The 27451-nt window shown below is 36.9% G+C and overlaps 2 protein-coding genes across 2 annotated transcripts in view; one reads left to right on the forward strand and one right to left on the reverse strand.

Moving 5' to 3' along the window:
• The window catches only part of cfap58 (cilia and flagella associated protein 58), a 157512-nt gene extending 153741 nt beyond the window's left edge, over positions 1–3771 (reverse strand). Inside the window, exons 1-4 of the mRNA XM_055204571.2 lie at positions 3607–3771; positions 792–1052; positions 518–666; positions 203–359 (exon numbers count right to left, since the gene is read on the reverse strand). Coding sequence (XP_055060546.2) covers positions 203–359; positions 518–666; positions 792–1052; positions 3607–3612 — 573 coding nt within the window. The 5' untranslated portion in view covers positions 3613–3771. The remainder of the gene's footprint in view (positions 1–202; positions 360–517; positions 667–791; positions 1053–3606) is intronic.
• A 1688-nt stretch (positions 3772–5459) lies between these two features.
• The window catches only part of neurl1aa (neuralized E3 ubiquitin protein ligase 1Aa), a 94658-nt gene continuing 72666 nt past the window's right edge, over positions 5460–27451 (forward strand). Inside the window, exon 1 of the mRNA XM_055204572.2 lies at positions 5460–5800. Coding sequence (XP_055060547.1) covers positions 5719–5800 — 82 coding nt within the window. The 5' untranslated portion in view covers positions 5460–5718. The remainder of the gene's footprint in view (positions 5801–27451) is intronic.

Genomic DNA, 27451 nt, shown 5'->3' on the forward strand with positions numbered 1-27451 from the left:
AACTATGCTGTAACTACTGCGACCATAGTTGGCTAACAATGCTTTTGGGAAACGGACCCTGATTAATAATAATGCGCCAGTGTTGTCCTATTAAATACATGGACTTGTTAAGTATTTATCAAGACCTTGCCTTGGCACTTATCCTGTGATAATGTTAAAATCAACCCCAGTGGAGACATAACAATGCGCTCTCATGTAGTACCTGAGCTATCGTGTCCATTGCTTTGTTCTTCTCTGTCTCTATCGCCTGCTGAGCACTGGTGGCTTTATCAAGGTGCTGCCGGAGCGTGACCACTTCTGACTGCAGCTCGTCTCTCTGCTTGGTCAGGTCCTCTTTGATCTTCAATTGATGGCTTATGCTAGAAACGTTCAAGGTGTACATTTTGTTTTTCAAATCCGTGCGAGAACCCAACTTGAACACTCCAACAACATTACAGCCGCATTAAGTGACATACATTCAAATAAGCATTAGAACTAAATTTATTTTAGGCAGAATATACCAAACAATGTTGCTCACCTGTCTTCTTGGTCCTCTGAGACTCCAGCGCCTTTCTCCAGAAGCTTATTGAGATTTGTGATTTCCTCTTTAAGCTTTTGGATTGTTTCTTTTGCCTGAACTTCTTTTTCATGCGCAGCTTCAACCATTTTCCAGGCCTTATCAATTTCCTAATCAAAGAGTTAAAACACAGATGACAATTGGCGGAGACAAATGATGTGGTAACAGCTTTAAAATAAGCCCAATGTTCTACGCAATAAACACAGCTTGCGTTTTAGAGTGCCGGCTAATGTACCATTTTAAGAGTGGTGATTGTGGATTGATCTTCGTCCACTAGTTTCATGGCAGTGGATAATTTGACATTGCTGGACACAGTCTCGGCGTTCAGCTCCCGGCATTTAGCCATCAGCCTCTTTTCGTTCTCATGGGACTTCTGTAATGCTTTGACCAGCTTTTCGTATTCCACGCGAAACTTTTCTGGGTTTCTGTCTCCTTCCAACTCCTTTAAAACCTGCTGGAAATCTATTTCCTGGGTTTCAGATGAGCTCTCCTCAGTCTGAAAACATATTTAGAGGGCCATTAGGAAAAAAGTGACATAATTAGGTATGACATGTGATATTAACAGACAACAACTGTCCTAACAATGTATATGAGTTAAACTGTGTCAAGCAGATAATAGTTTCAAGTCTTTTCTCTTATGCTGGATTCACACCAAACGCGGTAGAGGTGGCAAAAACGCAATATCCGCGTTTTTGCGACTGGCCCCCCGTTTTTTGGTGTTCTGTCCCCTTTAACAGCACATTTACAAGACCGTAGCAATCATGTAATGATTATTTTCACCAGCAGAGAGAGCTGCGAACTACACTTGTTTGCGTGCCACTGCTTTAGATGAAGAATTTACTACTAGAGCGTCATCAAGTTATCATAAGATATGTTAAGAGTCAAAGTTATCGGGGGTTAAGGTAACTACTCATTTAAAAAATTGATTTACAGAAATTGTTCAATTAATTAAATTAGAAACACTGCAAAAATTACTTTCTTACTTGGTATTTTTCTCTTGTTTTCAGTACAAATATCTAAAAATTCTTAAATCAGGATGCATTTTCAAAAAAAGTCTAGTATTTAGACCAAAAATATTAAATTTAAGTGAATTTGTGCTTAAAAAAAGCAAAAAAAAATGGGGTAAGAAAAAAATCTTGAAATAAGTTTACATTTAATTCAAGAAAAATTCAAGAAATATTTCTTAACCCATTGGCAGATTTTTTTGCTTTTTTTAAGCACAAATTCACCTAAATTTTATATTTTTTTGTCTTGTAGACGGTTTCAGCAGTAACAACATAAACAAGCGGCTGTCGCGGTTCGCAGTAACTTCCGGTAAACTCCGCTAATAATAAATAACAACAAAGTACTTTAAATGTAGTTTTTTTTATATAACAAGCAAAACAACAACACATAGATTACATAGGAAACCAAAACATTAGTTATTTTTGACGAGGCATTTGTTCAAGAGATCAGTTTAGAAACTAGTTAGACCATTAAAAAAACAAAACCGGAAGAAAGGTTCGGATCCAGACGTGTATCACGTGCGTCCGATGAAACCGTCTATATATTAGGTGATTTTGCTCTTCAAGAAAATGCATCTTGATTTAAGAATTTTTAGATATTTGTACTGAAAACAAGACAAAATACTTATTTTTTGCAGTGCACAACAATAAAAAGACGAAAACATCAAAAAAAGGTTTTGTCCCCGTTTTTTTTTTTTTATTCATAGATAACAACAAATAAGATTTTAATGATTTTTTGACCATTGAATTACACTGCAAAAAAATGATTTTCAAGAAAAAAAATTCTTAGTATTTTTGTTTTCAGAAAAAAATGTCTAAAAATTCTTAAATTATGATGCTTTATCTTGATGAGCAAAATGACCCAAGAAAATAAGTCTAATTTTTAGACAAAAAATATCAAATTTTAGTGATTTTGTGCATAAAACAAGCAAAAAAAAATCTGCAAATGGGGTAAGCTATTTTTTCCTGAATTTAGTGTTTAAGAAAAATGTTCAAGATTTTCTTACTAAGATTTTTTTTCTTGAAAATAATTTTTTGCAGTGTAGGAAATGTCCCCAGTTTTCATTTTAAAAATCTGGTCACCTTAGCGTAAACACATCTTTACATTGACTTAATATTGAAATCATTCGCGCCAGACGCTCTATTCGTGATTGGTGTGAACACAGCATTAGAGTAGCACTGTAGGTGCTGCAATAAAATATATAAGTTAAAGGGATAGTTCATTCAAAGTTGAAAATTCTTTCATAATTTACTCACTCCCATGTTGTTACAAACCTGTATAAATGTGATGAACACAAAGGACAATATTTTAAAGAATGTTTGTAACCAAACCAATCAAAAGCCCCATTGACTTCCATAGTATTCTTAAATCCTGAATGTCAATGGGGCTTCTGAACGGTTTGGTCAGAAACATTCCTCAAAATATCTTCCTTCGTGTTCATCAGAACAAAGACATTAATACAGGTTTGTAACAACATGAGAGTAAATGATGACAAGATTTTTGGGCGAACTATCCCTTTAAGTTTGCACTGGCTGCACTGTCAGATAAAGTACAAATGCAGTCACTGGGACCGTACCATTTGGGTACAGATATGTACCTTTGATGTACAGATTGGTACAAAATGTGTACTTTTTTTAAATGGTAGCACTTTAGTGACAGCTTTGTACCTTCATTTCTAAGAGTGTTGCATCCAACTCCAACTCATTTAAATGATTTTTATATTTTAATAGCTGTGTGTTGAAAAAGTGAAAAGAGGGACAACACAATAACGTTATACACTGCAGTGCTTAACGTTATGTTAATGGTGTGCAAGTCAAATAGCCTATAACTGAAACTGTATAGCAAACGTCAAAAGAAAACCACTAAACATTTTTTCTTTTGGTAAAACGTTGTCTTTACAGTCACTATGCAATATGTACAGTGTTTGATGACTTAAATCTACTTTTCAACTTCTGAGGCATCAGTAGCAACAACACTCCGCTCGAGTAACGTTATCTGATCTCCTGTCCTTTCTTATTTCACTCCACACTTTCAGATCAACATACCTCCATTTTGGTCGTTTGTTTGTCCTCTCTATACGTTGTTCCTGTCGTTGTTGATTATTTAATAAACTGTAACACACATGATGAGTATGTTTTGCTTCAACAACACGCTCAGCACTTGTTTTCCGGTCACTGCGGATACGCGTCTTCGTTGCCTGGCAACCGCACCTCTGTTGGTTCAACCAGTTTGCCTCAGAAAGAGATTGTAACTGTGTACACTCTCAGCTCCTGCTGTTTAAAAAATACAATGCAATTCTGAAAATAAAATGCACGTGATTTGGAAGAATACTGTGTCCAACAACATGTAATGGTTGTACAGTTTATTAGCGCGTGTATCTGGATTTGTTTGTGTGTTGTTTTTACACTAGGTGGCAGCTTCACACAGTGTAACGTCCACAGTGAGCATGAATCAGTACGACCCGAATACACACTCTGTCCATATAAAGATACATGTTTAAATAGAAGTAACTTCAGTAAAGAATAAATGTAATCTTTTCTTTATATTTTATTTTAAAATCACGCACTTATCATGCATATTTATCTATCTTTCATATGTATGAGATTTTGAGAATTAATAGCAGAACATTCTGGGAACCTAATGAGAACGTTTAATTTACGTTAAGATAAGTTTCCTGACTAACCAATAGAGAATATTAGCTCGAGAACAAAAAAAGCAACGTTACCAACACGTATACCCAAAATTTGTTAGCTGGGTAGGCCTATAGACTGTTTCAGCAATAACATAAACAAACAGCTTTCGTGGAACAAACGTAAACTTCTTTTTAGATGAGCTTATTTCTGATAACAAGCAAAATAAACAACGAGTGGATTACTTTAGATAGCTAAAGCATATCAAAAACTACATTGAGCTAACTTTGTAAAACATGTAATGTTAACTGATCAGCTTCCAAACCTCCCTTCACATAGCAGTGATCCATGATAGCCGTATCCCCTCATCTTTAGGAAACCAAAACATTTCTTACAGAGTTAAATTTAGCCACTATATAAACAAAGACCGGAAGTTAAGTTTTGTCCAGACACGTAACGCGAAAACGCGCGTGCGTCTAATGAAACCCTCGACGTATTGAAAATTCTGGTGTTTCGTTGTTTGTATATTTTATTTTACTATTGAATGACACATCACGTCCACAGATTTGTAATAGATACTGTGACAAAAGCTGCAAATCTGATGCACGTATTCAGGTAAAACGCATTTAGCCGATTGCATAATATAACACTAATTATGTCATCATTACAGTTTTTCGTCACTATAAGTGACGCATGTCACATGACGCCAGGCCTGCATGACGCAGTAAGAGGAGTGGAAGAAGGCGTGTTGAGGTAATGAGTTCCACCATGGGTGCCAAAAGGTGACACATGGGCCCTTGTTTTCTATTGACTTCTCGTACTTTAAAAGTCAAATCTTTCACATTTAGTAGTGTTTTGTGACGTATACTTTTTTTGTCCGCTTTCATTGACTGATATCGTTCATAAAACCTCCCTTCTAAAAATTAAGCTTGGTTTTATTACAGTACAAGTGTTAACCATGTTTTAATTGTATTACCATAGTTTTACCAAGTAAATGAGACGAAAGATTTGGTTAGTAAAAACATTACTAAATTTTTGTAGGTATACAGTACTACTCTAATTGTACAGATTATTGGATTATATAACTATTATGATGTCACTGTCTTGATCATTAGATTAAATGGAGACAGGCGCAACGGATGCGTCAAATCCCTTTATGGAGAAGCGCATCAAACTGACCAGAACAGGATGACAGTCACAAATCCGAGGGAAAAAGTTAACAAATCAAATCATGTTTGATACTATTTAGTTTAAATATCCGATTTATTTTGATTTCGCTTTTCTATTCGCGCTTAACCGAAGCGCAAACGCGCGCGCCTTGCACCTGCACCTCGGGCGCGTTTTGATAGCCTACTGTAGCTCTGACATTTCATCGAGCAGAGAGAAACGTCCGAGCTGTGTTCCGACTGTGTTTCACACCCCACTTGTCAGAGACACGATAGCGTCACCAAATCTAGCAAGGGACGATCTGGGCGTTATAAAGTCTGACGCTTAAAAGGCAACATCTGGAGATCAGCAGCAGCAGTCATGGGCAACCGTGTGTCCGGTATCACAGCACTACACAGAGGACATCACAACAGATTTCAAAGACTTCAAAACTTACAAAAAGGTCAGTTTTTAGCACACGCTTTTCAAAGTGCTTAAAGTGCATTCGATGCATTTTCAGATTGGGGCCCGTGACCTTTTGCGTTGCATCTTTATGTTCAACACAGAACATTTTCTAAGGCATTTTTTTTTTAGCTATCCATCCTATAAGGTTTAGCAGATTTATTTTTAGAAAGCTTTTTGCAATGTATTTGCTTCACATGGTGAGTTCAGGTGGGTGCTGATGGACAGCGCTCGGTCAGGCCAAAACTTCTAAAACGTGTGCATTATGCATTATGGACAGGCTATACAGTACAACCCTGCATTAGTACACACATTTAAATGAATGTGCATCACCAGCGTAAGTAAACACATAAAACTTTACAATAACTTTACTATAAGTTTTTACACAAGTCTCTGAAATACTTTATTCTAATTGGTCAGTATACACCACTTACCTGGGTACTATTTAGATGTTTAAAGCATCACTCCCTGTCTCTTTAAATTTGTTTTGCCAGGTTGGTATTTGATACAAATAAAATATGACTAAAATATGTCAATTTTTTCCATTTGCATTTATCTCAATTTGGTGTCAAATTATTTAATCATGTTGCAGTCGTGTAATAAGCCATGTTATGTTTAGAGGCGAGGATATGTCTCCAAAATAACAGACCGGTGTGCAACCATCCACTCACAATGAATGATTTACTCTAAGATTCATAACAACAATGGCAATGGCATAACAACAAGCATCTTGTCATTGATGTAAATATGTCAGCTTTCTTCTTCGATCAGACAGCTTTGTTGTTTCCAGGTGGACTGTTAAAGAACCCGACACACACATGTCCCGAAAATCCTGTTTAATTCAACTAATCAAAAGATGACTTAGAATCTGCTGAAGTTTTTCCAGTTAAAGGTGCAATGTGTAACTTTTCGAAATATCTCTTGAGAGAAATGCAATATAATATACATTACTATATTATCAGTGGTGTATAGACGGTTTTATCGGACTTATGTGAGTTGTCGCTGTTACCCGCCTGAACCGAAGTAAACTTCCGTTCTGTATTTATTTATCGGTCTGCCTAGCTTAACTGATCACTGAAACAAATACCTTGTCGAAAATAAAAAAAATTATATGCTAAAGACGAATAGAGATGATGAGCACAATCACAACTGTGCAGAGAGGTTTGGCAGCCAACATACATTCATTTTACACAGTAACGTTAGCTCGGTGTAATAGTTGATACGCGTCAGATATGATATACTGTATAAGCGAAGGTAATTTATGTGACGTTTATTTCTCTTGTTATCAGAAGTAAACTACTGTAAAATGATTCTGTTGTTATTGATTCTATGTGGAAATAGCCGTTTGTTTATATTGTAAAACCGTCTATAAAGACCTTACATAATGAACTGTATTGTTTTTATTACCTTAGAATAAATATTTTTCTCTATATACTGTACACAATATTTTATCTATATACTGTACACAACGAGTCTCCTTACATGGAAGTCGCCGTCATGTTTCTACAGAAGCCTTAAACAGACAAACTGTTCTTATCTCTACGTTGTCTCAGACGACGACATGTTTGTCCTGTGGCAACTACCATAGCTTCTCTTTGCGTTTCGAAAGTGATGTTAGTTGCAATTCGCAGTCTCACCACTAGATGCCGCTAAAAACGCATTACACCTTTAAGTGTGCTGTATACATCAGTTGTCAGCCATCTGAGGCTAGGGTTGATCAACCGACTTCGTTTGCTGTTCCAGACGTGTGTGTTTTTAGGTGGGAAATATCAGAAATCTGAGTTGTCTGAAACGCAATTCAAGTAAATTCTCCAACATATAAACAAGCTTGGTTGCTTATCTTGTATCACCCTATACATTATGCCTTACAAAATGAAGTTGTTAAATTTTAAATTTTAGCGGCATCTAGTGGTGAAGTTGCAAATTGCAACCAGCGGCTCAGCCCACTGCCCAACCCTTGCTTTTAAAGGTGCAGTGTGTAATTTTTAGAAGGATCTCTTGACAGAAATGCAAAATAATATACAAAACTAAATTAACAGGGGTGTATAAAGACGTTTCATAATGAATCGTTATGTGTTTATTGCCTTAGAATGAGACGTTTTTATCTACATACACCGAGGGTCCCCTTACATGGAAGCCTCCATTTTGTGCAGCCATGTTTCTACAGAGGCCCTTAATGGACAAACTTTTTTACTAAGTTGTCTCCAACGATGACATGTTTGTCCGGTGGCGGCTACCGTAGCTTCTCTTACGTGTTTCAAAAGCAAGAGGTGAGCAGTGGACTGAGCCGTATGTTGCAATTCGCAACCTCACCACTAGATGCCGCTAAAATTTACACACTGCACCTTTAAAACGCATTAAAAAACTACGATAGCCACTACGGACAAACATTTCATCGTCGGAGACAACTTAGTAAAAAAGTTTGTCCGTTAAGGGCTTCTGTAGAAACATGGTCGCACAAAATGACGACCTCCATATAAGGGGACCCTCGGTGTATGTAGATAAAAACGTCTCATTCTAAGTTTATAAAAACATAACGGTTCATTATAAAAGGTCTTTATACACCACTGATAATATAGTTTTGTATATTATTTTCCATTTCCTTTAAGAGATGCTTCTAAAAATAACACACTGCACCTTTAACACTAACTAATAATGTAGTGCTTTTATACAGTTAAATGATCTTGGCTTGTTGTTTTCTACACATAAATATTTACATCAAAACGTGTTTATGTTAACATTGATTCATGCATTACAAACTAAAGCTGAGCAATTACACATTACCTTACATAAACAATCTTACTTTTAAGTATTACCCCATGATGAAACTGGTAGTTGTAAAACAACCGTACAGTGCCAGTGTTACACATAGCGCACTATAATGAATTAATTACTACAGTCATAACAATTACAACACCTAATTACAAGCACCCAAGCAAAATAATTAAACATTCTGGACATGTTGTACATTAGCATTACTCAGAATTTACTTATGTAAATACATGCCGTCCTTATGATCACTGTAAAGTACTGTACAGTGTGTTCCAAGAGATACATTATCACTAATGAAACCAATAACCTGTATTTCCTCTGTCTGTTCCAAAAGCTCTTTAGGTCCAGTTCATCAGGTGAACTGTTTAATGGTCTCACTTGCGTTAACAGACATCCTTCAAACACATTATTTATTTTATTTAGGCCAGCACTTTCCCAGCCCTTGAACTTGAGCGGTGCTAGGAGGTCCAGATTTTGAGATTTTCTCTCTGTTCCAAAGCTCCCCTGATTCATGAATAACCCAGCATCCGATTATGAACATTATGCCCCCTATTAGCAAAAAGTCATTATAGGCTATCCAAATAAAGATGTGCGAAAGGGGGCTTTAATTGTCTGTGCCATTGACAAGGCACAGCGGGCACAGAAAAGCCACTAACAATAATCAAGCTGAAAACAAATTATTTGCACATTTACCGCTTTGCAAAACATATAAAGCAGATTTTTTTCTATTTAGTATTGACTTTTCTCAATCATTACAGGAAAGCAGAAGATAAAAGGGAAAATGAATAATAAAGTGCAATTATCTTTATTCAAAGGTTGGAGGCAGGCAACACATCATCCGCTATTTGCACACAAGCTACACTAAAGGTGAATTAAAGTGCTTTTTATCAGCCTTTGTAGTAAATATGAAAATCATTACACTCCTAAAGGAAACAGGACAGCCATTTGCCTACAAATAGCATGATTAAGTGTTTGCAAGCATGTACTCTCGTGTTGGGAACAAGAGGCGGAGGGTACAGAGGAACCCATTATCCTCTATGACGGGATCTCCTTGACAACAGGGCATAGCATGTAAACCGTTACCATGGCGATCATCCCTTAGTATTACAGGATGAAAGGACGGGGTGAGCATTTGATTCATAGACATGCTTCTTTATGATTCGCTGTAGGGTAGTAGTTTGAGACAAGTTGTCAAGATCGGAAATTACTGTCAGGTTTACCCTAAATCTGATTTTCTCTGAAAGAGAGATGTGCATTTGCATCATAAACAAGACACATATGAGACATTTACAACACATTTATTGCTTCAGCAAGTGACCCTGGTCACACCAGGAAAGACGAATGACTCGTTGAACTGAATATAGAATTGATGTAAATTGACAAAAAATTTAGTTCTGCATATGAAGTATAAATCTGCTGAAACGCACAACAGTGAGCTGTGGGGTGATTCATGGATTTTACAGAGGGAGGGGATGTGTGAGACAGTAACCAGCCCAGAAATATACTGTAGATGTGTGTGTGAGATGTGCATGGAAATGTGTCATTGTTTATGCATCTGTGATCCATGATCATATCTTCTTCTTTATGTATGCTAATGTTTTGTGATTTAAACTAGTGAGTGTGCACTAAACCTTTCGATATCTGTCGTGAAGACAACACGGAAGTGACCTAAGCTGGAAATTTATCGACTCCAAAACGGAGTCAATCCTATATGTTAAAATGCCTTTACCGAAGATAAACATGTTTACTGTGCGAAAATCCGCTAGATTCTTCAACTAAATTCTCGTGGAACGCGCCATTCGCGCTTACCACGCAGCAGAATGCCTATTCGTGTCTTTGCATTGACTTAAAGCGTCATGAAACCCTGCGGTTTCAGCTTCAGTCTACTTTACTATCATTTTGAAAAATGCTACTTAAATGGCGTGGACACTGTGAGAAGAATGGCGATGAGTGGGCGGGGCAACTGATAAAGCTAAGATTTACTAAGAATACCAGTATTACAGAAATAATCATCCAATGTATTTACAGAGTGTGCATAAATGGCGCAGTCACGTTTACTTTACTATACAGAACCGTATCCATGAGCCCCAGACGCCCCTCCCCGGCTGACATGGCCGCATGGAGCACATGCACGCGCAAGCGCGCATACACAAAAGCGAAACGTCTCTGCATTGGATAAGAACACGCTATCTTATAAATAATAATGAGGTCAAAATGTTTTTTTTAAGTAGAGGGTCTGTTCTTTCATTTGATATTTTATGTTTAATTAAAGAAGATCGTTTTTCTGTAGGGCATTAAACTAAAACTGGGTGGCAACTTAAAAAAAAAACACGCTGATGGGGAAAGAGTTAAGCATGCTTCCAAACATATTTGATCATCACTTCAACAGTTGCACGATATAAATGTTAATGTATATTTTAGATGAATGTTGATTTATAAAAATAAACACCACAGTCTTAAATCATATTTTCATTGTGTCTTTGCTCCGTCTGTGTTGCTTGAGAACTGCGCTGTTTCAGCCACACTTGATTCTGAGGAACTACTTTGTTTGGCGGAAGAGTAATATTTGTACTAATATAATTACAACTTATTGTTGTACAATAAGGCAACGTGTTTCATTTTATGAAATTCTGCTATGCATATGAAGTAACCGTTTTATAAACGCAATAAGCCCCGTGAAGCAGTGGTGTTACAAGGGATGTTGATAGGCGTCCAACATCTGTTATAAAATGCACTGGTAACCAACTGCTTCTTGAGGCTTATTGCTTTATTACAGCATGGTACAAAAAGTGTTTTTGGTCTATATAGCTAATTTTCCCCTTCATGACAACTGTAATGTTATGTACACAGCAAACGCAGGGCATCGCGTTACTCGCTCTAGATTACTTGTGGGCAAACGCTCCACCCATATCACGTCATTCGCATCGCCCCAGGCGAGGACGTGCCTGATCGCATCTTTGCATTGACTTTGTATGTAATCTATTCGCACAAATCGCTGAACTCGTGTCTGGTGTGAACCTACAGTATGGATGTTATATGCATAATTAAGGGTGTGCCACTTGAGTGACAGGTGAACTGTCACTGCTGTCACTGCTGTCGAGCTAGGTGGGTGTGGTTTCAGCAACCACCCACTTCAGCTTCACCCACGTCTCGCCTCTTTACCCATTTTCAGTTATCCGCAAGTGATGCGTGGTGACGCGACGGCAGGCCCCATAAACAATTGGCTTTAAAAAACCTTTTTACAAACCTATGAGTGACGTCACGGACACTACGTCCATATATTTTTACAGTCTATAGTTCAAACTAGTGTTGTAGTAAGACCGATCTCAAGACCACTTTTTAAAGGTCTTGGTCTCGTCTTGGAATCGATTGCATTTTTACTCGGTCTCGTCTCGGTCTCAGACAAAGAGGACTCAGAATTTTTTTTTTAAGACCGGTCAAGACCACAACTGATGGCACACTGATTCTTAGTATTTTTGTCTTGTTTTCAGTAAAAATATCTTAAAATTCTTAAATAAAGATGCTTTTTCTCGATGAACAAAACAACCCAAGAAAATAAGTCTAGTTTTTTGAGCAAACATATCAAATTTAAGTGATTTTGTGCATAAAACAAGCAAAAAAATCTGCCAATGGGGTAAGCAAATTGTTCTTGAATTTTTCTTGAATTTAGTGTTTAAGAAAAAGGTTCAAGATTTTTTTCTTACCCCATTGGCAGAATTTTTTTTTTTTTTTTTTGCTTGTTTTATGCACAAAATCACTTGATATTTTTGGTCTAAAAACTAGACTTATTTTCTTGGGTAGTTTTGCTTATCAAGAAAAAGCACCTTAATTTAAGAATTTTTAGATATTTTTACTGAAAACAAGAAAAAATACTAAGAACATTTTTTCTTGAAAATCATTTTTTGCTGTGCACATCACAAATTTATTTTTTTTATCATTAATTTTCTTAAAACTTCTCTGATGGCACACACACACACGCACACACACAGACAAGAAGTGCCTAATCATATGCATATTCCACATTTTATCATAAGTGTTTTAATGCAATGACTTGCAATGGTCTTGGTCTTGACTTGGTCACGGCCTGTCTTGGTCTTGGTCTTGTCTCGGTCTCGGCCTGTCTTGGTCTTGGTCATGACTTGGTCTCGGTTTATGTGGTCTTGACTACAACACTAGTTCAAACCTATTAACACACATATGGTTCATTTATTTATTACATTATATGCTAAATCCCTTCATCTGTTTTCATCCAGAAAACATGCCATACTGGAAAAAATGACCTATAGCTCCGGTCAAGCGCACAAAATCAATGCATAGCATGTTGCGTACGTCGATCATCAAATTTATTCAGACATTCAGAAGGAGGCTGTCTGAACGATTATCCAAACCCGTTTGCATGGAGTACACACATACAGATACAGACCACTGTAAATGTAAACACATTCACAGCTTGATAAAGTTTTCCCTTTGGGACAACGGTTTAGTTCCGGTACATTTGAAGTCGCTTTCAACATGGCAAGATTTAAAAAAAAAAAAACATCGCGGCATTCTGCAGTGAACTGAGTGAATAATGGCTCACGGCTCATTTCTGACAGCTGGGTGATTTGCCTCGGCCAAATTAAAAAGGTCAGAGAGCTGTTAATGGCTCAAAGGCTTTTGTTGTTTTAAAGGTGCATTGCATGTTATGTAAAGTGAACTCTTGCAGTGTGGAGATCGAACTGTAATGTTTACTATAATAAAAGAAAGAAAGAAAGAACAGAAAGAGAGAGAGAGAGAGAGAGAGAGAGAGAGAGAGGAGAAAATGATGGCAGACACACTATATAGTGCACCATATAGGAGATGGGACGAAATTGGACACAGATAACTGACCAAACTCAAACAAGCCTAACTTTAAGTCCCTATGCTATTGTGGTTTGTAGAAATGGCCGGCCATTTGAGGAACAAAATGGATCTCCATAGCACAAATACAGCCAGATATATGCCAAAGTCTTTGATATTAAAGCAAAATGCTAGTTTTCCCTTCTTTTTGTGTACATTGTCCTAAACTAACAAGTCTGGTATCACCGAATAAAGTTCTCAGTTAAAAGTGAGATGTTTTCCATCCAAAGAGATTAATTGGCAGCCCCGGACTATAAATCAGCAGAACTGACTGTGGAGATCAAGGTCACCAATGGGAACATTTCCTCTAAAGTCGGGATTGTGCAATACACATGGCTAACCTGATTTTGCCTCTGTTCAATGCGCCCTCGTCCAGCCTGCTCCATCAGACAGGAAGAATTTCAAGTAATCAAAACTTGACCCTTGTTTTAGGGCGTTCTCATTAGGGAAATTACATTTAGTGATTGCATACCGTTGCAGACATCAATTTTCCACAACGCTGGAAAACATTTTGTGGAGGTTAAGAGAAGAAATCGGAACACAATCTGTGAACCATCTCAAATGGGCCAATTTGACACATTAATTTCATTTTTCACAGGCAATATTTGACTAGGACTTAAAAGTGATGTGTGTTCAAATATTTTCTCCTATCTCACTTTAATAAGATTTCCCTGAAATGGAAGAAGTACACTTTGGCGCTGCACAGGCATGTGTGCGCTGGATGAGTCTTAGGGGCCGTGCACACCAAAGCTTTTACGCCGCCGTATGATTTAAATTGTTTGGAAACGCTGTGTTTTTCAAAAAAGCCAGCAGCTGGCGCTTTTTGTACTGAAAATCGTCTCTCTGCTGTTTCTCTGCGCTAAGGGCCGAAAGTTAAAAAAATTTCAACTTTGGGTGAAAAGCTCCGCTCATCAATGTCAGTTCTCACACGCTAGTCTAATCACAGTGGAGGAGGGGCGGGATAAATATCACAACAACCAACCACCTCACAGCTCAAGTATCAAAGCTACCAAAGCGCTCAGCTGTAGAAAGCTGGCGCTCAGGTAGAGAAAGCTGGCGCTTAGCTGAAAAAATAGCTGGCTGTAAGGGGCTGCTTTAAAGAAAGCGATGAGAAGATGAATCCATATGCAAAAGGTGTTTTATTGAGTAAAATCCCAAAAGGGGCCAGCAAACAAATCCAAAGGGTTAATCCAAAATCAGAATCCAAATACAGGCAATGTGTCAGGGCAGGCGGCAGTACAGGCAAAATCCAGATAACAGGCACAGGTCAAAAAACAGGAACAGATACAGATAAACAGGTAACAGATACAGGTAACAGGCAGATACAGACAGGGTGTTGGCGATGTAATAATCAGCCAGGAACTGGTGTACAGGAAGTGACTTATATACAAAACAGACAGGAAGTGTGAAACGTGACATGGCATGATGATTTCAAAATAAAAGTCAGAACAGAGCAGGATAACAAAATACAAGTACAAATAACAAAATTACACAGAATACAGAACAAAACCATTACAGAACCCCCCCTCTAAAGGGCGACTCCCGGAGCCCAACAAACAAAACATACAGTCCAATAGAGGGTGGGCGGGCGGGCCAGGACCTCTTGGCGAAGGCAGGGCAGTTCAGGAGAGGTCCTGGGTCATATGGCCAGGATGGTCCAGGAACATGGGGCAGATGCGGGCCTGGGTCATGAGGCAGATGCGGGCCTGGGTCATGAGGCAGATGCGGGCCTGGGTCATGAGGCAGATGCGGGCCTGGGTCATGAGGCAGATGCGGGCCTGGGTCATGGGGCAGATGCGGGCCTGGGTCATGGGGCAGGCTAGGACCTGGGTCATGGGGCAGGCTAGGACCTGGGTCATGGGGCAGGCTAGGACCTGGGTCATGGGGCAGGCTAGGACCTGGGTCATGGGGCAGGCTAGGACCTGGGTCATGGGGCAGGCTAGGACCTGGGTCATGGGGCAGGCTTGGACCTGGGTCATGGGGCAGGCTTGGACCTGGGTCATGGGGCAATGTGCAAATGTAGGAAAATTAAAAATATGATTAAAGACTGTGGTGTTTATTTTCATAAATCAGTATGCAGCAACAGTGGCGCAGTGATACTTGTGATGCGGTCTGAACCGTGGGTTTACCGCAGTATTTTATCACGGCTTAGAACGCATTTCAACCAATCAGAATGAAGAACCATTCTGATTATTTTAGGTGTTACCAATTGAAGTATTTTTTTTAAGTTGATCCAACTTTTTACAGTATACAGTATGTGACCCTGTGAAAACCAAGCAATTTTTTTTAAACATTCTGGGAAAATATAACCTTTATATATTTAATACTGCTGGAGTAAGGTCATGTCCAAGATTGAAATCAATGTAAAATCAATTACTGAATGAGTCATTGATTTAAACTATAGATTATGAGACTTTAACCTGGATTTCACAGACAGGGTCACATGTTTGCCAAAAGCATTTGAGAAAATCACTTAGCATAGCTAAAAGATGCCTCTAATCTACTTATTAAAAGAAAAAATGCAAATAAACCTCAATAAATAACCTGAATAACAAGTACATTGTAAAAAATCATATATCAAAATAATTTCAACATATACATGTATATTTTTTGTTACTTTAACTTTAGTTAAACAATTTTAATTTGTTTTTCTAATTTATGTCAATTTATCACAAGCAACACTTAAAAAAGAAGGTTGAATTGACTTGCATAAATAAGCTGTTTAAACTTAATGCTGTATTTTTTACAGTGTACATGTAAACCATAAATCTTAGTTTAACTGCACAAAATCACAGAATCAGTTCAAAAATCATAATGAATTACACAGATAAGCTGTGAAGTCACAGTACTATGCATAAAAAACACAAACATGTGTTAAAAGAGCCTTGTTTTATTTTTTAGATTAGGATCAGTCATCTGACTAAATGTTTTTTCTTTAATAGAGACGTGGCAGTCAGTTTGGGGCATAAATCTTGTGACAGTAATGGTTTTGCTTTTTTTAAGAGCAACATATTTGTTTGTGAATTATAAAAAGGCACATTAAATGTTTGATTTATTTGTTGACAGATAATTCTGCCTCAAAATGAAATGTACTGATATGCCAAGCTTTATTTAAGATGTTTTATCTTAAACCTATCTCTGATGGCGTAAAAGGCAAACTCATGTGCCAGGTCATCAGTTACAGATGTACATAATAATGTACATTTTTCATATAAAAGCAGAACTGTAACTTCTGCTGCTCAGCTAAAATTGTATTGTATTTACATTCATTGTCTTGTATTTACTTTCTTTGTCTCAGCAGTCTCGGCCAGAATGTTGAATTTGTTTCCCATGTTTTAAACCATATATGAAAGCAAAAGAATAACAACTTCCCAATTTTATTTGCTTCCTCATAGTCATAAGGTGTACACAGTACATGATTCAAAAATTCCTTTTTTACCAGGTTATATAAAATAACCATGACACAGTCTTATAAACTTACCAGTGTAGTGTCCTGGTTCACGTTTACAGTTTTGTTTAGTTCGGATCAAAATAATTTTAGATTTAGTTACATTTAGTTATGCTCCCCTTTGACTTCACTATTTGGTTGAATCATTTGTAAATATGATGTCATATATGTTATTAAAATACATAATTATTTAAAATTTTTGTGTGATATTAAACAGTACCTGTCAAAATGATTTGCAGCATCCGGGTTACCGTGTGTTATTAGTTTTGAGCGGTTGTTATCTGGGAATAACAAACTTGCAAATGTCGCGACTGGCCAATCAGAATCAAGCATTCCAAAGAGTCATGTGATAAGTCCTAATATAATCTCATTGATGATTAGGGTGGCCATTCATGCCAGTTCCGCCGGACACGTCCCGAACATGTTTTCAGGTGCGTTCTCCGGAAGTCGCGTTGCTCGACTGCATACGTCATCGAGGTTCTCACATTTTAGTTAAAATACATCAGAAAATTAAGATATTGTTGCTGTCCGATGAAAACCACGTATGTCCATTTTGCCGATTTTGAGATTTTTCAACGGATTGAATGTCCAGGTTCATTTCCGTATACGGTATGCTTCACATATCTAAATGGCCAATGAAAAGTTGTGAAATCATGTCATCTGATTTTCCGGTCTCGTGAAGTTTCATCGAAGCTCAGGACTGGATAGCCGAATAAACACAGCCTGGTGAGACGATTCACGCGTTTACATGCGTACTTTTCCCCTGCAGATCGGATCACAGATCGGAGTACACCACCCCCTTCAATACGATCCAAATTTGCATCCGATCGTCCTCAATCGTATTGATTAAGGTGTTTACGTGAAGGATTTCAATACAATCGAGCCATCAATATGATTACAAACGGATTATTTGGTTGCATGTAAACGTACCTACTGACTTTCCTTCATCGAGGTAAACGTTTCCCCCCTGACGCCAGCCAGTCAGTGTATTGATTCATTGTCCCTTCATAGTTTGCAAGAGACAGTTAATAAATGTATAACTAATATTAAATAAACTAAGCGTATTTAATAAACCAAGAGGTAGGCTATTTAATAAACTGAGCGTATTCATCTGTCAATATGAAACCCGACTTGGCCATTCTAATTAATGATCGGAAGAACGCGTATCGACCACCGTTACTGTAAAATATGCACGTATCTCCATTTAAACTAAATTTTGGTCAAATTTGGATTATATCATTACACTGGCAAGAATATGGTTACATGTAAAGATGCCGTACCAAGTATGACAACGCTACATTCAACTGCTTTTGAAATACAATGTTTTTTTCACTTCCTGAAAAATAACCATTTTGGACATAGGTGAGTTTCATTGGGCAGCGACGATATTTCTTTAAAGACATACAATCATTGTAGTTTCATTCTTACCTTAAAATGTAACGGGTTGCTTTTCTGAAATTAAACTCGAAATATTAAACCTTGATGACGTATGTGGTCGACCAACACGACTTCCTGAGAACGAACCAAAAAATATGTTCGGGACGTGTCCGGCGGAACTGGCACGAATGGCCCCCCTATTGCTGATACATCTAATTTTAAACATATGTGTGATATGCATTTGTAAAAAAGCATTCTGAACATCACTAGCTTGAGATGAATAAATTAAGAATAAACAAATAAGACAAATAAATATAAGTATTTAATAACCACAAATGTAAAATACATGATTAAACATGCACAAGGTCCACACAGCAGTCACATACCTCCACAAATCTCATTGTAACTGCACGAAATCACAGAATCAGATAAAAAATCGGCATGAATTTCACAGCTACGGCGATAAAAGATCTGCGGTTAAAGTGCTGTTTAAAAACACAAACACATGTTAAAAAAGAGCCTCGTTTTATTTTCAGATTAGGATCAGTCATCTGATTAAATGTTTTTCTCCAATACCTTTCTGTTTTTCTTCAATATTTCTCCCTCTCATGCAACACCAAGGTCATGGTTTCAAGTCCCAGAATGCACGTATGCATAAAATGTATAAGCTAAATGCTTTGTTACTCCCTGAGTCTTTTAAGAACACCACCACGATTGTGAAAACTTTACAATAGTAGCTATTGCACCTTCAGCATGAGAAGATTAATCAAACAAAAACTATACACACGCATGTCGACTGTTTAAAATTCGAAACAGCTGGATAGCTGAATATAACATGCTAAACGCTAGCTTTACATTTTAAGCTTTGCTACAGTGAAAGCGTAAAACAGATGGCAACTGCACATAATCCAAAGCTATCTGTAAGCCAGGAAGCTGAAGACATCTCGATCCATAGTTCGATGCCAGACCTTTGACTTTATGTTTGAAATCTATAATTAGCCACACTGAGACAGAACCATCACTGTTCTTCGTTGCTTTGAGCTTGGGTCCAGACGGATGATATATGGGTTTATATTTGTGAACTCAGCCCTATGAGCAATAAGTGGGAACTGGCTCAACAGAGGAACATGACAGTATGATTAAAGAGCCTTTAAAACAGCACTAATCTGACCTCCTGGCTGGAATAAGCTCTTTTAAAAGTCAAAAACTTGCTTTGTATGTTTGTACAGAAGGGCCCTTTATAAAGGAATGTTTACCAGCAGAACACAACGACCACCAAACCGAACCATATACAAATTAATTGGAAGAATGTGAAGTCTGTATCTAAATTCTTTGGGCTACTGTTTGAAAAAACTGGTGCATGGAAAATCTTAATAACACGACCGTAAATCTTTCACAATTGACACATGACTTAATGTATGAGATGAAATCGATTACCACTTAAAACGAATGATGCACCTCAATTTTCTGTATAAACTCTTTGCCCTCTAAACACACAAATGAAAGACTGTTCAAACTATTTATTACGTGAATTGTCGTTTAAATTGAAAGCAAGAAGATTTAGCTGAATGCAACAAGTCATGCAGTTATTCTAAAATGTATATGCTATGTCCTGCAGTATTTACAGCAGTATAGAATAGTACTAGAATAGTATAGAGTAGTATAGAATAAACATACTATAGATTATAAAGGTACATAATATTATATTATAGATTATAGAGGTATAGAAGTACCAGACTATAGATTATAGAATTATAGAAGTACCAGACTACAGATTATAAAAGCATAAAAATACCAGACTATAAAGTATATAAGGACCAGACTACAGATTATAGAATTATAGAAGTACCAGATTATAATTTATAGAAGTATAGAAGTATCAGAATATAGATTAAAGAGATATAGAAGTAACAGACTATAGATTATACAGGTATATAAGCATCTGACTATAGATTAAACAATGTGCCATACTTTAGATTAGCAGTGGAGGGCCGGTGTTTCTGCAGAGTTTAGCTCCAACCCTACTAAAACACACCTGAAGCAGCTAATTAAGGTGCTTCAGGTGTGTTTGATTAGGGTTGGAGCTAAACTCTGCAGAGATACCGTCCCTCCAGGACCAGGATTGGTGACCACTGTATTAAAGTATCATACTATAGATTATAAAAGGCACCATATTATAGATAACAGGAGTATAGAATGTGCCATACTAAATATTATAGATGTATAGAAGGCACAAAACTATAGATTATAGGAGTATAGAAGGTACAAAACTATAGATTATTGGAGTATAGAAGGTACCATAATATAGACTATAGGAGTATAGAAGGTACCATACTACAGATTATAGGAGTATATAAGGTACCATACTATAGATTATAGGATTATTAGGTACCATACTATAGATTGTAAGAGTATGGTACCATACTATAGATTGTAGGACTATAGAAGGTACCATACTATAGATTATGGGACTATAGAAGGTACCATATTATAGATTATAGGAGCATATAAGGTACCATACTATAGATTATAGGAGTATATAAGGTACCATACTATAGATTATAGGAGTATATAAGGTACCATACTATAGATTGTAAGAGTATGGTACCGTACTATAGATTGTAGGACTATAGAAGGTACCATACTATAGATTATAGGACTATAGAAAGTACCATACTATAGAAGTGTAGAAGGTACAAAACTATAGATTATAGAAGCATAGAAGGTGCCATACTTAATATTATAGATGTATAGAAGGCACAAAACCATAGATTATAGAAGTATAGAAGGTACAAAACTATAGATTATTGGAGTATAGAAGGTACCATAATATAGATAGGAGTATAGAAGGTACCATACTACAGATTATAGGAGTATATAAGGTACCATACTGTAGATTATAGGAGTATAAAAGGTACAAAACTATAGATTATAGGAGTATAGAAAGGACCATATTGTAGGTTATAGGAGTATAAAAGGTACAAAACTATAAATTATAGGAGTATAGAAGGTACCATACTATAGATTATTGGAGTATATAAGGTACAAAACTATAGATCATATGAGTTTAGAAGGTACCATACTATATATTATATGAGTATAGAATGTACCATACTATAGATTATATGAGTATAGAAGGTACCATACTGTAGATTATAGGAGTATAGAAGGTACCATACTATAGATTATTGGAGCATAGAAGGGAGCATACTGTAGATTTTAGGAGTATAAAAGGTACAAAACTATAGATTATAGGAGTATAGAGGGTACCATACTATAGATAACAGGAGTATAGAAGGTACAAAACTATAGATTATAGGAGTATAGAAAGTACCATATTTGTAGATTATAGGAGTATAGAAGGTACCATACTATAGATTATAGGACTATAGAAGGTACCATACTATAGATTACAGGAGTATAGAAGGTACCATACTATAGATTATAATAGTATAGAAAGTACCATACTGTAGATTATAGGAGTATAAAAGGTACCATACTATAGATTATAGAAGTATAGGATGTACAAAACTATAGATTATTGACGTATAGAAGTACCATACATTAGATTGTACACGGCTGGTGTGTATATGGGTATCACCAGGTCTGGTGGTACTTATATAAACACCAGCAGTGTACATTTAACACTAATGATTTTGCTGTGTACAAAGTGGCAATTTAAACATGCTATAATAAATAATCTATATGATATTTTGAGCTTAAACTTCACATATACACTCTGGGGACACCAGAGACGTTTTTACACCTTAAAAAAATCTCATAATATGACCCCTTTACCACTTTTGTGAGTCAAAGAAACTCTGGCCTAGTGGTAAAAATTTTATTAAAAGTGTTTATTTAACTCTGATATGTGTGGAGCATATCAGAGTATATACTCTTAAAAGTGTTGAAATCAACTTGGAGAGAGTTAATTTAACACTGGACTTTTTGCTGTGTAGTAGTACCATACTATAGATTATAGAGGTACCATACCGTAGATCATAGAAGTATATAGTACCATAGTATAGATTATAGAAGTACCATACTATTGATTATAGAAGTATAGTAGTACCATACTATAGATTATGTATGTACTATAGATTATATAATTACAAAAAGTATCATACTAAAGTTTATAAAAGTGGTATATTATAGAATGATAGAAGTACCGTTCTATAGATAATAGAATTATAAAAGTACCATACTACAGATACACTAGTATGGTAAAATTCTAGTTCATAACCAGAAAACGCAGTACTTAATACAAAAAAAGGATTGTGCTGGATGTGTATTTTCATTGCTAAGTAAGACCAGATTTGGACCGTGCCTGTTGTTGAGACTTTTCTGCCAAGTTTCTCTCTAGAGTTGAAAGGGATTCTCTGTGCGTTTCACTGGAGGAATTATTCGTGTTTTAATGCGTTTCAGAGCTTTATAAGCCCTGCATGATCAGTGAGGCGTTCGGACCCCTGGAGAGACTCCCTGTTGGGGTTTCCCCATCACGTCACAGATGGAGTCCAAAGCAAAACAGTTGCAGAAACAGATATTTTCCGTCTGTTCTTCCCTCAGAGTAGCTGGCTTTCTACGAAAAGTACTGGAACTGGTTGTTTCTCAAAGAATGTTTGTCGAAGATAAAGAACAGCACACCAAACACAGAAACTCTTTGTCGTATAGTGTTTATGTACATTTATGCATTTGGCAATTCTTTCTGTACAATGTGACCTATTATGCATAACAAGGTGCTCTTTGGGAATCAAACCCATGACCTAAATCAAATCACAGCTGGTTGTAATACGATTTGATATGATTTTCACTAAAGTTGTTTGCAAAGAACAGTACTGCATTGCTTGTCATGTAGGCAGCTCTTGGCGATCATGACACTGTTTGTTGTGTCTAGTGCTCCTGTATATGAAACAAAGTAAAAAAGCATGCTGCAAGTTTTGAGCATTTAGTAATTTTATTACCATATTGTGCAATTTTATCCAGAACCAGTATTGTTTTTCTCAGTGTCTCTTTCTTCCTCATTATCTCTCACTTTCTCCACCTCCACATCTCAGGCCTCGGGCCTAGACTGCACTGCGTGGGCCATGGCATGCGTGTGTGCGGAGAGCGTGTTGGTGCTCGGTGACCCAAAGATGACATGTGGACGCGGCGCTCGGTTCTGGATGCTGTACATACATGGGTTGCAAACAACGCAGGCGTTTGTGCTGCAGTGGTCGTGCCTTTTAGTTACACAATCAGAGCGCTGGCCCGCGAAATGTGCATCACGGTATTTTAATATCAAAGATCTTTCCACCGAAGGCGATTTCAGTGATGTTCCGAGGAATTTTCACCGCAGATTTTTTTATGTTACAGCTTTAAGAAAGACTAGATAGTATTATACAACATGCATTGTGATATTTTAAGACCACCCAAGGCGTTTAAATTATGTTCTGGAAAGTGTTAGCCGCAGCGTTCTCCGTGGTAAGATTTCAAGAGCAGATAACATTTTGATTTTGAGCTCCCATGAGTCAACAATGTGTGTCAGGCGGGCTCAATCTTGCTCCTGGATATCTACACCCCAGAGGAAGTTTTTCAAACCATACTCCAACACATCCACTCTATATTTCTCAAGTAAACTCTTAAGGACCTGTTAATTCTTAAAAATGAGAACTGGTCCACATACAGTACTAAAGTGTTACCCACATATTAGTTTACATTTGAGATTTGTTCATTTGTCCAAATGGCTATCTACACGCATCTTCACAGGTTGTTCTCTAAGCTTACAGGGTCAAGAAAAAACAGCACTTGGTTGATTCTCGCGAAATTAGACTTATGAGGTGTCATGAGACATTTTGATAAAAAAAATTATACGAAGTAAGAGTATCAAAATAAGAACCATACAGTTACAAACATCTCTTCACGTACTATTTTGCACATGATTTCAAATGGCATCATACAAACCAATTTTTTTTACACATTTAAGGGGAAAAAATTCATTACCGCAACATGTCCATGACTGGATTTGGGTTCTTTGACATGGAAATATTTATAATTAAAAAAATAAATAAATAAATAAAAAGCTTCAGTGCATGTTAAACTTTAAACATTTACAATAAAGAAACATGTGGTATTTGGTGATCATTGGTAAATGTAGAGACAATAATAAGGAATATAAATGTGTCCAAGAAAAATTTTCTCATCCTCCGCAACAATTTTCAATTATTGTTTTTAAAAAAATTATAATAAGGAACAATAATTGACTTTGACACTCAAGATGGCTACTAGGAAAGCAGTTCTTATTTTTTCTCTCCAGATAATTTTTTTTTGTTTGTCACAGTACCTAGAAAACTTTTTAGTTTTCATTACCGAAACATGACTTTGTAAATGAATATATTTATTGTAATATCATGTTGCAGTAATGATAATTTTTGATAATGATAATCTAAAAAAAATTTAATAATTCTATAGGAAATATTTTTTAAATCCTCTAAAAATAACAGTTATAGTAAGTTCAGACCTTAATCTTATATGTGCAAAAAAATTGGCTTCAAGGGCTTTTTTAAAAAATCTGATGCTGGACACGTCTAAGTCTGGATTTCGTCAGAATCACCCACCTATATCAATTCCTGCTATTCTCTTTCTCCACCCTCTCTGATAGGATAATCCGGCGGGCAAGTGCCAGCCCACGTGAGAAAGGGATTACTTTTTTATTCTGGGATTTTATCCTGCTTGCCATCTGTCAGATACACATGAGAGATATAGTAAAAAGATTTGACTCAAGGTTGTGAATAAACAATTGCCCCCGAAAAAAATAAAAGGAGTGGCCCACCATCTCCAAAAATGAAATAGCTGGATATTTAAACAGAAAGAGGCGACACACAGTGCTATAGTCAATTCTAAAAGTATATTGTAAATGAACAATATATTATATATCCCCTTTAATTGAAATGTTTTACCGATTATACTTCAACTTCTTCCACACATGAGCTTAGCTAGAGGTCAGGGCTTCACCTTCACGAGCAGTCGCGTCCTTCATCACTCGCAATTAACAGCGCCGCCCGTCATCTGATCCTAGATCAGCCCTGCAGGCGACTCCTATTTGCAGCTTATCACCTGTCTGCTCCAGTACTCACAGAGCTCCAAAGTGTCTCTCAGGTTTAACGCTGCAGGGAATGCGATTAGATTTTGTATTCCCGTCGGGAAGAGAGATTTATCCCAGGATAATTAAGTCTGCTGGTTAGTGGTTGCTAAAAGTCCTCGTGTTTTCCGTTGTGAGAAAGCCCCCTTGGGTCTATGCTGAACTGAAGGTTTAGAAAGAATAATGACACCTGTTTTCCACATTTACACACAAGTGCGCATACTTTTGTGAAAATATAATTTTCTACATAAAGTCATCGTGCATAATGTAAAGAACTGTCTGTGAAACCATAATATCTTTAAAGGGCACCTATTATGTCAATTTTTACGAGATAGAATATAAAGCCGCGGTCACACTAGACTTTGAGTATGCGAGTATTTGTCAGACGTTGCTGCGGGGAGCAGCTCATCAATATGATCTTTGGCTTCGTACATTTGTGTTTTTAGTAGAGAGAAAGGTCACGCAGTGACAACCTGGTTTAGTACTGACCACAACACTCAATCGTTATATGAATTCGCAGGTCAGAGTTCACCAGACTTGAACTTTGCTACGCAGCAACTTGCTAAATATCGTAGCATGAGCTTCAGTTTCTGGTCTGACGCATTCGCTTGCATATGAATGGAAGTCAATGGGGCGAACGTTTAATGTGACCGCCCCTCAAGGGAAACACTACCGTTTTTTATATTTTACTATTCTTACATCAAATTAGACGAATTAATACAAACCTATCTTTTTTAAATGCGTGCACTTAATCTTTGTACAGCGCGTCGTGAATGTGTTAGCATTTAGCCTAGCCCCATTCATTCTTTAGGATCCAAACAGGGATTATTTTGAAGCCACCAAACACTTCCATGTTTTCCCCATTTAAAGACTGTTACATGAGTAGTTACACGAGTAAGTATGGTGGCTAACAAACACATTTAGAAAAGCTTAATTAACCAGTCAGTCAGTGGCTGAGGGCGGGGCTTTATCAGTGTGACATCACATTAACAAGAGAATCAAAACAGCATGTCTAATGAGACTGCTTTGGTTTAATGGGGATTTAAAAGTAATAGGTGGACTTTGTCATTGTAGGGTTGCAAATTTTGCATAATATGAGCCCTTTAATATTGACTGAGTAAGGTCATATCAAAGATGGAAATCAATGTAAAATCATTGATTGAAAATAAACTTTTATGCACCAAATCTCATAAATAGGTTATGAGACTTTAGCATTGGTTTGCAGTTCAATACATCTTAAACCCCAGAAAACCTATTTGGCTTTTTTTTTTAATCTCTGAATATTGACATTTGTGCCCTGTAATGGGAGCAACATTCACTTTAAACAGTATCCAGTGTCAGGCATTGAAAACTAGAACTGTGACCAACTCAATCAGATATAGGTTATAAAAGAAACATTTGGCATAAAGTAAGTGGAATATGACTATCAGGCCCTGATGAGATTTTTAGGTTTGCAGGGGGCTTTGGGGGAATCTGGGGTTTATGATCAAATTTGCTACGGCGTGTAAATTTAAATTCTTCCCTCATGATTTGCAGCCAGAGTTCAGTGACTGATCGGTCCACACGAAATCCTTGGACCACAGAGAGTATCAGAGTTAATACTTGCGGCCTCGTCTCATTGGACTCGCTTTAGTACTGACTCACAGTCATATATATGTCAGACGTTTAAATATGTGTCTTGAAGGAATCATTCACCCCAAAAATACAAATTCACGTCATTACTCATGTTGTTCCAAACCTGTGCTGTTTTTCTTGGAAGACAAAGGGAGAACTTCGAAGAATCTTCACATGGTTTTTTTCTCTTACAGTTTATAGCAACCATGTTTATAAAGCTTCGAAATGCATGAAGGATTCTCGCATATCTTGTGACCACCTCATGACAATAAACCTGTGCATATCAGTGAATAATGACTTAACTATTGGCATGTTCCTCACACAAAGCTCACGTATATGATTGCAAAAGACTTGTAATATAAATAAGAGTAGTTTTTACACTGCAAAAAAATGACTTTCTTACTTAGTATTTTTTCTTGAATTAAGTGTTTAAGAAAATAAAAGTT

Source organism: Misgurnus anguillicaudatus, chromosome 3 (genome assembly GCF_027580225.2).
Source record: "Misgurnus anguillicaudatus chromosome 3, ASM2758022v2, whole genome shotgun sequence".
Classification (NCBI taxonomy): Eukaryota; Metazoa; Chordata; class Actinopteri; order Cypriniformes; family Cobitidae; genus Misgurnus; species Misgurnus anguillicaudatus.